Source organism: Aquila chrysaetos, chromosome 3, assembly GCF_900496995.4.
Source record: "Aquila chrysaetos chrysaetos chromosome 3, bAquChr1.4, whole genome shotgun sequence".
In the NCBI taxonomy this organism is placed as follows: Eukaryota; Metazoa; Chordata; class Aves; order Accipitriformes; family Accipitridae; genus Aquila; species Aquila chrysaetos.
Window position 1 is genome coordinate 118,046 of NC_044006.1, and position 11,152 is coordinate 129,197.

At 47.9% G+C, this 11,152-nt stretch overlaps 2 protein-coding genes across 4 annotated transcripts; one reads left to right on the forward strand and one right to left on the reverse strand.

Annotated features, from left to right (window-relative positions):
• The first annotated feature begins 206 nt into the window (after positions 1-206).
• DDX27 (DEAD-box helicase 27) lies at positions 207-6,764 on the forward strand. Of its 3 annotated transcripts, none has more exons than XM_030009662.1 (21): positions 207-344; positions 489-623; positions 727-786; positions 1,100-1,250; positions 1,627-1,673; positions 1,835-1,921; positions 2,704-2,809; positions 2,890-3,063; positions 3,385-3,535; positions 3,691-3,790; positions 3,904-4,045; positions 4,120-4,273; positions 4,390-4,471; positions 4,548-4,725; positions 4,863-4,969; positions 5,100-5,205; positions 5,304-5,398; positions 5,499-5,625; positions 5,876-5,960; positions 6,172-6,246; positions 6,530-6,764. In XM_030009662.1, exons 1-21 carry the CDS (start codon positions 255-257, stop codon positions 6,543-6,545), a joined length of 2,268 nt encoding a protein of 755 aa, XP_029865522.1. In that variant the 5' UTR covers positions 207-254; the 3' UTR covers positions 6,546-6,764. The 3 variants fall into 3 exon arrangements, with proteins under 3 accessions (XP_029865522.1, XP_029865521.1, XP_029865523.1); XM_030009661.1 differs by having other exon boundaries at positions 322-394; positions 433-623; XM_030009663.1 differs by having other exon boundaries at positions 322-394; positions 433-623; positions 4,144-4,273.
• Positions 6,765-7,671: 907 nt separating this feature from the next.
• Positions 7,672-10,994, reverse strand: SNRPB (small nuclear ribonucleoprotein polypeptides B and B1). Its single transcript, XM_030009665.1, has 7 exons — positions 10,853-10,994; positions 10,594-10,745; positions 9,931-10,042; positions 9,520-9,672; positions 8,382-8,520; positions 8,087-8,212; positions 7,672-7,861 (listed from the first exon to the last, which is right to left on the reverse strand). Exons 1-7 carry the CDS (start codon positions 10,853-10,855, stop codon positions 7,824-7,826), a joined length of 723 nt encoding a protein of 240 aa, XP_029865525.1. The 5' UTR covers positions 10,856-10,994; the 3' UTR covers positions 7,672-7,823.
• Between the last annotated feature and the right edge of the window lie 158 nt (positions 10,995-11,152).

Here is an 11,152-nt window from a genome sequence, read left to right on the forward strand (position 1 = left end):
GGCGGGCGGTGCCCCTGACACGGAGCCTCTCCTCCTTTCTCCGGTCCCAGCGGCCGCCCGCGGGAAGCGCCGCCGCTTTCGGTTTCCTTTCCTTTCCTTTCCGCGCGGCGGGGCGGGGCGGGGCCAGCCGTCGCCCCACCCACAAGCTCGGGCCTGGGCCGGCTCCACGCGTGCGCGGCCGCCGGCTCACGTGGTGGCGCGCGGTTCCGGGGCGGAGCTGGGGACGGGACGGGACGGGACGGGAGGCTGCGGCCATGCTGCAGAGCCTGGGCTTGGTGGGCACTATTGCAGAGGGGGACGCGGGGCCCGAGGACCCGGACTCTGGGGGCTCCGAGGATGAGGAGGTGGGGCCGGGCAGGATCTGTTGCCTGGGTCGTGGGCGGGCCGGGCCGGGTTGGATCGCGCTGGGCCGGGGCCGGGGCCGGGGCCGAGGTCGGTGCGGTCCGGGTCGGCCGTCCCGCGGTCGTTGCTCATCGGTGTTACCACAGGAGCTGCGCCGAGCGCCGGGCCCCAGACGGCGGGGCCCCACCGGCGGGGACTTCAGTGCCGCCTTTGTCTTCGGCGAGCCGGAGGCCGGCGGAGAAGGCGCCTGGGCGGCGGCACTGCGCCAGCTCCGCGGCAAGGTGAGGCCCGGGGCCGAGACTGGGGCTGCAGTGCCTGAGGCCACAGTGCCCCACGCTCTCCCGGGCGCCTCTTACAGCTCCTCTTTTGTGGTTTCCTGCCTAGAGAGCAGCTACGACGGTGGACGAGAAGATCGAGAAAGTGAGACAGAAAAGGAAGCTCCAGGTCAGGGCCTTTCTCATTACTGGAAAGACTGGTGTGGGTTTGGCCTTCTACTGTGCTCTCTCCGGAGGCACAGACTCTGAAAGCATCCTGAGGTGCAGCGGTCAAGCTGCAGCTCATCACCTCAACCGGCTTTGCAGCCGCACCTGATGGCATTGCTGAACTGATGAGAATGCAGATTTTTTAATGCTTAAGGTTATGTAAAACCATGGATCTGTGAATGGGCTCATAATAACAACAAAGAAAAGCTCACAAAGGATTGAAGCTTCTTTTTTATCCTTTCTTTTTAAAACTTCTTTTAAAAATCTTTTTCTAGGAAAAAGAAGCTAAACAGGCAAAAGAGAGAGATGAAGATGCGGAGACTGAGGATAATCAAACCAAAAAGAAGGAGTGTGAGGATTTCAGTAGGGACGAAGATCTGGAGTCTCAGTATTCATTGGATGATGAAAATATCTTCACAAAAGCAGGTATTAGCAGTACGTAGAGAGATGGTCAGGAGCAAGAATCTGACAGACTGTTGGCTCACTGGAGGAAAGTCTGTAGTGAAGCCTTGCTGGGAGTGGGCAAGAACCTGTTATTTTTTGTTGTCTTCCTTCTGCGACATTCCTTCTGATTTTGGTCAAGCTTGTTTTGAATGATAGCCATAGTACTTTAATTGAACTCGTCCCTGAGGAAGCATATTTACTTGGTATTTTACTCCACTGCATGCCTGTAGTTGTTTCTGAGGCTTCTCCCTCAATAGCTCATTCAGAGCAAAAAGTATGAGATGCAGGTAGTCACCATATCTTGTTATGTGTTTAGCTGTGCTTGTTAATTCCTGTCACACTTCTCCTTTCTCTGCAGATACGGTCAAAGTGAAGGAACGGAGGAGATCAAAAAAGGGAGAAACGGTAAGTGTTGGACAGAATGACACTAAGTCATTTTCCAGCATTTCTTCTGGAGGAATTTGACTTTGGTTAACAAATGGTAGCTCAAAAAACAGCCCAGAGCCCTTTGATAACTTGTTGTGTTGCTGCCTGCGTTGTTCCACTTTTGTTGTTGCTGTTTCTAGGAAGCAGAGAGCTTTTTTGAAGATGCCTCTCAATATGATGATAACTTGTCATTCCAGGACATGAATCTTTCACGACCTTTGCTAAAGGTATTTACCTAGTTTAGTTATTACATACATTACTCTGAAGAATGTTATACAGCCTCCCCTCCACCAATCAGAACTGTCAAATTCCTCTTCTCTTTGCAGCCTTTCTGAAAAGGAAATTATGTGGGAGCTAGTGTGGTAGTCCTTTAGGAGCTGTTATTCCCAAATAATGGAGACCATTCTTTGATTTGCAATGTGCCAACACTATCTTGAGTGGGACTTGTCACAGAATCATAGAATGGTTGAGGTTGGAAGGGACCTCTGGAGGTCATCTTGTCCAACCCCCACTGCTCAAGCAGGGCCACCCAGAGCTGGTTGCCCAGGACCATGTCCAGACGGCTTTTTAATATCTCCAAGGATGGAGACTCTGCAGTCTCTCTGGGCAAGCTGTGCCAGTACTCAGTCACCCTCACAGTGAAAAAGTGTTTCCTGGTGTTCAGAGGGAACCTCCTGTGTTTCAGTTTGTGCCCATTGCCTCTGGTCCTGTCACTGGCACCACTGAAAAGAGCCTGGCTTTGTCCTCTTTTCACCCTCCCTTCAGGTATTTGTATACGTTGACAAGTTCCCGCCCTAAGCCTTCTCTTCTCCAGGCTGAACAGTCCCAGCTCTGCCAGCCTTTCCTCATATGTGAGGTTCTCCAGTCCCTTCATAATATTTGTGGCCCTTTGCTGGGCTCCTTCCAGTATGTCCATGTCTCTCTTGTACTTGGGAGCCCAGCGCTGGGCACAGCACACCAGGTGTGGCCATACCAGCGAGAAAGTTTAATTGCTCTATCTCCTTTGTAGGCAATCACAGCTCTTGGCTTCAAGCAACCAACCCCAATTCAGAAGGCTTGTATCCCAGTGGGTCTTCTGGGGAAGGATATTTGTGCCTGTGCTGCCACTGGGACAGGTAGGGGGTTGACCAGGGCACAGGAAATATTGAGAATTAGCTATTCACAATAATTGGTAATTCTTAATTTTCTTCTTTAGGTAAAACAGCTGCCTTCATTTTACCTGTCCTTGAGCGCCTGATTTACAAACCTCGTCAGGCTCCAATAACACGGGTACTGGTTCTAGTGCCAACACGTGAACTGGGTATTCAGGTGCACTCTGTCACAAAACAGCTGGCGCAGTTCAGCAGTGTCACAACTTGCCTTGCTGTAGGTTAGTATTAAGTTGCTTATGTGAACTGTACAGCTCGCTGTAAACTGTTATACAGAACTGGGAATTCCGTGTTATAAAACTGGAGGCTGCACAGTTATTGCAGGCATGCTTCTAATAGGTGTCCTGTGGTTTAAAATCTCACTTTCCAATACTGTGCTGTACTTCTTGTTTGTTGATTTCTGAGAAGGAAAACCTGGGGTCACTTCTAATTGTGAATGTGGTATTAATCTGAGTTGTTTCCCTTTCCTCAGGCAATTTGGATCTGTGCAGTCTGCTGCAGCCTGCTCAGGGAGTTGGCAGTGCATGTTTGCTCTCTTTCAGGTGGCCTAGATGTGAAAACTCAGGAAGCAGCTCTTCGCTCTGGGCCAGACATTCTTATCGCCACTCCTGGGCGACTGATTGATCATCTCCACAACTGCCCTTCTTTCCACCTGAGCAGTGTTGAGGTGCTGATTTTGGATGAAGCGGACAGGTAGGCTAAGTAGGACAGCACTGAAAAAGGAGATGGTAGCTTTCTGCTTTCCTTTTCCCAGGCTATAGGGCAGTCTTTGTTGCCCTGCCTTAAATAATGTTTCTTAGCTAGAACCAGATGAAGCTGCCTTACCTTGCTGTTTTTCTCCTGTGTAGGATGCTGGATGAATACTTTGAGGAACAGATGAAGGAAATAATCAGGTTGTGCTCCAACCACCGTCAGACAATGCTTTTCTCTGCCACAATGACAGAGGAGGTAAGACAGGCTGCTGAGAAGCATACTGAGGCAGAAAGTTGAATAGAAGTTTGGCTAGCCTTTTACCAGAGATTATGTGGACTTTTTTTTTTTTTCTTAACCTGTTTTGGTAGGTGAAAGATTTGGCTTCTGTTTCCCTGAAAAATCCCATCCGAATTTTTGTGAACAGCAACACAGATGTTGCCCCTTTCCTGCGGCAGGAATTTATCCGGATCAGACCCAACCGAGAAGGGGACCGTGAGGCCATTGTATCAGGTTAGTGATGAGGAAAGAAAAGCTGGAATCAGTAGGTGACTATGAAGCAGGCTGCTGAGAGGACTTTCTTTCAGCTCTACTGACACGAACCTTCCCAGATCATGTGATGCTTTTCACCCAGACCAAGAAGCAAGCTCACCGTATGCACATCCTACTTGGACTGATGGGTCTACGGGTTGGGGAGCTTCATGGGAACCTCTCTCAGGCACAGCGGCTGGAAGCGCTCAGGTATTAGCAGGCTTAGTTGGTAATCATAGACAAAAAAAAAAGTTAGGAGTTGGAAGTTTTAGGGCAGAAAGTGGATTGCTGTATTTATTGCTAATACATTTGCTATCTCTGCTCAGGCGCTTTAAGGATGAGCAGATTGATATTCTGGTAGCCACAGATGTGGCTGCACGTGGACTTGATATTGAAGGTGTTAAAACAGTGAGTATTTACAGTGCTGAGCTTTTTTAAGGAGTCCTTTAATGTTTTTTCCCTACTAACACTGTTTCTGTTACAGGTAATCAATTTTACCATGCCGAACACCACCAAACACTATGTTCATCGAGTGGGTCGGACAGCAAGAGCAGGCAGGGCTGGTCGTTCAGTTTCACTTGTGGGTGAGGAAGAGCGCAAGATGCTGAAGGATATTGTGAAGACTGCCAAAACAGCAGTGAAAGCCAGAATTCTCCCCCAAGGTACGCACCTCACTGAGATAAAAAGCAGAAGAGCAGTACACAGGGAAGATCATGGTACAGAGGGACACTAAAAGAGAGGCTGAAAAACAAGATGGACTTTGTGAGCTGCTTCTGATGTTCAGCTGTATCATTTTCAGATGTCATACTAAAATTTCGAGAGAAGATTGAGAATCTAGAGAAAGATGTGTATGCAGTTCTGTGCTTGGAGCGTGAGGAACGTGAGATGCAGCAGTCAGAGGCCCAGGTAAACGTTTTTTTAGGAATTTTTTTTTACCTTAGTTGTTTTTTACGTACTTAACCTGCCTACTTTAGAAAGGGAGGAGAGAGATATTTTTTTAGCCACCATGAGCTCACTTCTGCCTGAATTATCTTAGATCAATAGGGCAAAGAAGCAGCTGGAGACAGGAAAACAAGAGACTGTGGGTGCGGGTTTGGAGCGGAGCTGGTTCCAGACCCGTGAGGAGAGGAAGAAAGAGAAACGTAAGTCATGACACTGCTGCCATGTTAAATTCCATAGCTGCAACTGGACTCTGTACTTTAAGAGGTTCTTTATTCTGTGTTTTTCTTTCTCTCTCCAGTGGCTAAAGCCCTGCAGGAGTTTGACCTAGCATTACGAGGGAAAAAGAAAAGGAAGAAATTTATGCAGGACAGACAGAAAAAAGTGCAAATGACAGTGAGTGCTTGTCCTTACAAGTGAGACCCTGGTGCACTATCGTAGTTTTCCCTTGGCAAAACCTCACATCACTGTAAACTTGCATTTTAACACCTTTCAGCCAGAGGAGAGGTCACAGTTTGAAATCTTGAAATCTCAAATGTATGCTGAGCGGCTGGCAAAAAGGAATCGCCGAGCAAAGCGAGCCAGAGTCTTGCCAGAAGAGGAACCAGCAGCAGTACCAGCAGGTGGAGACTTTCATTTTACAGCTGACTTACCTTATGTCACTTAAAAACTAAACTAATTTGTATAGAGGGAGGCACTGATCTTTGAAGGAATGGCCACCAGTGCTGGCCAGGGTGTGTATTTGCAGAGAGGAATCATTGCTTTTCCTGATGGTTAGGCTCGTTGTGGTCAAGGCTACTGGGCTCTAGTAAACAAGATGATGCTGTGGCCTTCTCTTTACAGCCAATGTTCTGACTATTGTCTCTATGTTAGGCCCCAAGCGGAAGAAAAAATTGTCTGTGTTTGATGAAGAGCTTACCAACACAAGCAGGAAGGCTCTGAAGCAGTACCGTGCCGGGTAATGTCTTAGCAATACCACATTAGCACAGACTTTAGTAGGTGGGATTTTTTTTTTTTTGCATCTCTGGACTTTCTCAGGGATACTTTGACTGATATTGGGGGAAAAGGTGGGCAGAGTAGAGAAGGGATTCTTGCAAGAAGTACTGTTCTATTGACGTACTTAAGTGGTTTTTGTCTTACCTCTGTGCCTCCTCCCCTCTCTCAAAAAGCCCATCATTTGAAGATCGAAAACACTTGGGTATGGCCCAACATAGGAAAGGAGGAAACTTCAAGTCCAAGTCCAGGTATAGCTCCCTTTACTTTCTTATTCAAGATTATTTTTTTTCCTGCTCTCTTCCCTCTTTTGATTGTTTAAAGGCCCTTGCTAAAAGGTTTGTTGGTTCTGCAGTAGCTTATGCTCCTCTACTGCAGGTCTGACGCTGAGGGCAATCAAGAATACTGCCTTTAATAGCACATTCCTAGGCTTCTACTTGGGAGAACATTGCCTAGAAAATGCTCAGTTCTGTTCCTTGTCTGTCATTGAGAGTTGGGCTGGTAGAATGTAATTTCAAATATCTTCTCTTTCAGGTACAAGAGAAAGTAAGAAGTGTTGGTCATTACCAAATGGGTTATTTCAGACACACTCTCTCCACAGCCTGGATTGCTTTGTACTGGAAGGAGACAACTTCAGTAATATTGAATATTTTTTCTTCAAGTTCTGGAATAGCTTTGGGGTGTTTGTTAATACCCGGTTGAAGACCCTGTATGAAAACATCTTCAGCAGCCCATGCAATAAAGGATTGATTCCTTTTTTTTCTAAAAAGTTTCATCTTTTTTATAGGATAACTAGAGCTACTAAGAGCTGGGATATGTTACATCTTTCTATCAATCAGACTTAGTTCATGTAGGTCAAGTGGCCTTTAAGGCAAAAACTGGGGAACACTTACTACTTTGTTTATATACTTCTGTGATCTTGATTAATTAATATGGCTGAAAAGGATTTCTATAGTTGAGATGCTATTTCGAAGATAGGGAAAAAAAGTTTTTCAGGCTACCTGACACAAAGATGATTTCAGAGGTAACAGTCACAGGAATTAAAACAAACCTCCCGAGAGGCTACTCTCTGAAGAAAGATTGTCTCCAAAGGTTGGGGGGGCAGAAAGCTTCCTCTTAACTGAAAAGAAAGCAGCTGTAAGCTGAGGCAGGAAGACTACAACCAGAATGCAGGCTGGTTGACATTATTGTATGTAATTAATGATAGGCTTTTTCATCCTGACTTTTTTTTTTTTAATGGAAGCAATGCAGCTCCACCTGTAAAGATCAAGCAGGTTTACTGCAGGCTAATAAGCAGCAGCTTAATGCAGAGCATCAGAGATCACTATTCCTAATACAGGCACCGTTGTACTTGTCCCACTATGAGTAGAGCAGGGAGAATTCTGATCAGTAACCCACACTTAAATTCGTCAAAATGTTTAAACTCTGAATTTTTACCATCTCCACCATCCCAACAATTTTTTTTCATCAGCCTTGCTAATTTCACTGATATGCTTTAATTCCTGTAAGGAGCACAGACCAAGATGGGCCTAAGTGGTCCAGACCAACCGTTAACTTCTGAACTGTCAATACAAATTGAGCTTTTTGCTTCACACCTGCTCTTCTTCTGGGGTCACCAAAGTGCAGTAGTGAAAGGTAATGGCTGCACTCCTGAAATAGACCAGTACAAAAGTGCCTCAAGTTATTGAGTTTTCCAACTTTATTAAAAAGGGCAAACTTTACAAGCAGTAAATATAAAATATACATAGCAAAGTTATGACAGGTGGTACTGCTTGGTATATTCCCTTAATCGGTCTTCTTACAGTTCAAAGGTACATGATAGAATATCTTACGGCCTTGGTGGACGCATGCCAGGTGGAGGGGGTCCTGGGAAAAAAGGAAAGAGTTGAATACTGAAGAGGAAAGAAGCAGCATGGCTAAACCAGAAAGATGTTTACGCTCAAAGTGGCCTTAGTACCCCTTTTCTGGCACTGAGGCATTTATTGACAACTAGCATAGCTACGGAGCCACTGAAACATATCACCCTTCAAACATTTTATTTATGTTGCGGCTTTTTATCGCTTCTAGGCATTTAAGATCACCTCTGCTCACCTCTCATTCCTGGGGGTGGTGGTCTCATGCCTGGTGGGGGCATTCCCATAGGAGCACCTCGGCCAGGTGGCATTCCCATTGGTGGGCCCATAGGTGGTCTCATGCCTGGAGGAGGTCCCATCATTCCTTAAGCCAGAGAAAAAACAAGCATATAAATCCAGCTGAATATTCAAGGCACTAGTTGGGTATCGGAATAATCCAGATCTTCGTCAGACTCTGATAAATGCCTCTTTATCACCAATTTTGCCACATAACATGAGCTCCTTGCTGCCCCACTCCATCGAGTAATTCCTACCTGGAGGAGGTGCTCCTCTGCTCATGGGTGGGGGAGGACCCCCACGCCCTGGTGTGTATTGAGTTGGGGCTCCTGCAATGCTAGCAGTGGCTGCTGCAGCAGCAGCTGCAACTGTTCCACGACCTTGAGGTGTCATCACCTGTAAACAAAATAAAACAGGTTGACAGAGAAACAGCACAACATCTGCTTCACAGTAAACTAAAAAATAAGCAAGAGTTATTATCCCTTCAGAAAATTACACCAGTCTCCTCTTAACATATTAAGTAATGCTACAAACCTGTAATACAATTCAGTGGATACCACTTGAATTCTGTGCAAGAAGCTGCACTTTTCAAGCCTCTTCTTCCATCATATTAGACAGAGTTCCTAGAGGAATCTAGTACCAAAAAAGCCTCGCTAGGCTCAAACTCCTCGGTAACAGAAACTAAGATTACACTCTGTAAAAGGAGCTAGGCCTCAAGCCTTATTGTTTTTTCTAAGACTATTCATATTAGACATATAACTAATGATTAGAAATTGGTTTAGATATGCTTAATAGAATGCAGGTGCTTATAAAACAATATGCATAAGCTGCTTATTAAGCCTATGTGTCTCCCCCTCCATGGCTGGCTTGAAACCCAGTCAAGCTGTATCAATAGAAGAGGGATCATACATCTTAGACCTAAGACATGGGAGTAAGTGATTAACTTTAGAACAAGATAAATTAATAGAATAGCCTGAGTGATTTTCAGAAATTCAAAGGTAATCTTTGATGCGTAAGAAGATAAGTGATTGTGGTGACCCAAGACCTTCTGCCTACGACCACTAACTTCAGAAGAACCAGGACACAAGAATTGATGAGATAAATTGATGAATGGTAACGACATGGGAACCGAGACCGACTGGGAAATTGCAAAGACTTTGGACTGGGACAATGGGTGGTAAAAAGGTATAGAAGATTGGGAAATTTTTGGAAGGTTGCCATTCACTGCGGTGGTGGCCCAACTCTGAGTTGTTAATAAAGCAAACCTAGAGAAACCCACGTTTGAAAATTCTGTACCACACTCCACCAATTTCTTGCATCACATTGCTACCAAGAATTAAAAGCCACCCCAGAATATACCAGACAACTCTCTTTTAATGGGTCACAGCATCTCACCTGTTGGGATGGTCCTCCCACTCCTCTGACAGGGCCAGCTAATCCTGCTGGAGCTTGTGGCATGGGTGCACCAGCTGGTACTCCCCTCCCTGCTGCTCGCCCGACTCCAGGTCCTCCAGCAGCTCCAGCAAGAGGTACCCGGGCAATTCCAGTCTGAAAACAGACCCACCCAAAAGAAAGATTTGTCAAAAAAAAAAAAAAATTGTCCTCAGATCCTAGGGATGCCCACAGCCTTCCTTTGTCCAGTTAATGTCCAAGCCCACAAGGGGATTAGAACTTCCTACAGCGAAGTTCGTTGGACTTAATCACAATGGCATCTGGAAGTCTAGGACAATACCATTCTCCTGCAAGAAAGCAAGTTTATCAGATGCCCCTTCCCCTTCTCCTTAGTTCTGCTCTCATTCTCCTTACGTCTTTTGGAGGTGGTCCTTCAACTGTCATGGACACCAGGTTTTCTCCTCGCAGCAACACAAGACCAAGGACTCGTTTCTCCTCCCGCTCTGGCTGTTTTGAATTTTTAGGTCTAGTGAGAAAAGTTAGAAAATATTGCAAGACAGAGAGAGGAAAAAAAAAAAAATCAATGCTGCTCTTTGAATTTCTAATAGAATATGAGACTAGACTACTCTACAGAGGAAGACCTACTGTAAAACCCACATTTTTATATGCCTCAAACTAAGCGCATAGAGAAGTCTAAACACAAGATGCATGTCACCTCCATGATTTTTTTCCCCATGATGCTTTACCATTACATTGACTATGCTGGCATCACACAAAGGTCTATTTTGGTTACTAGGAAAGAACTGAAACAAAGCGCCTCTTGAACCTTGGTAGTTGCAGGGTTCGACAGGTGAGACTAAAACCGTGACCATTTCTGCCGAAGCTGGCAGAAGACGTTGTCCAGCTGCTGGGCCAGCTCTCGCTCTGAGTGGGCAGATGGCCCCCGGGCCTCCCGCCGCAGCGGGGCTGGGGGGGGCGGGGAGGGCACCGAGGGACCGCGGGGGAGGGGCACGGCGGGGCCGGAGAGGGGTGGGCACCGAGGGACCGGGGGGCACCGCGGCGGGCCGCGCCGCTCACTTGATCTTGCGGAACTCGTCGCAGTCGCAGAGGATGAGGTTCATGTGCTTGTCGAAGGCCTTGAAGGTGCCGATGAAGACGCGGCCATCCTGCAGGATGCACCGCATCCGGTAGTCGATGTGCTGCAGCATCTTGCTGCTCTTTCCCACCGTCTGCAAGAGACCGCCGTTACACCGAGCGCCGGGGTGGAGCGGGGCCGGCCGCACCGAGGCGGCGCGGCACCCCTCCCCGCGCGGGCCCGCCGGAGCGCCCGGCTCACCATGGCTGCAGCTCTCCGCGCTCCCTCCCGCCGCCGCTGCCGCCGCCGCTCGCTCCGGAAACGCCGCCCGCTCCGCCGGAAGCCCCTACGCGCGGCGGCCGCGGCTTCCGCCCGCCCGCACGCGGCTGCCCCGCCACCGCCTCACACCGCCCCTTCCGGCGCGCGACGGATGCGCTTCCGGGGGCGGGCTCGGGGGGCGGGGCCAGGCCCGGAGGGGCGGGGGCTACGCAGCGGGGCGGGGGCTACGCAGCGGGGCGGGGGCTACGCAGCGGGGCGGGGGCTACGCAGCGGGGCGGGGGC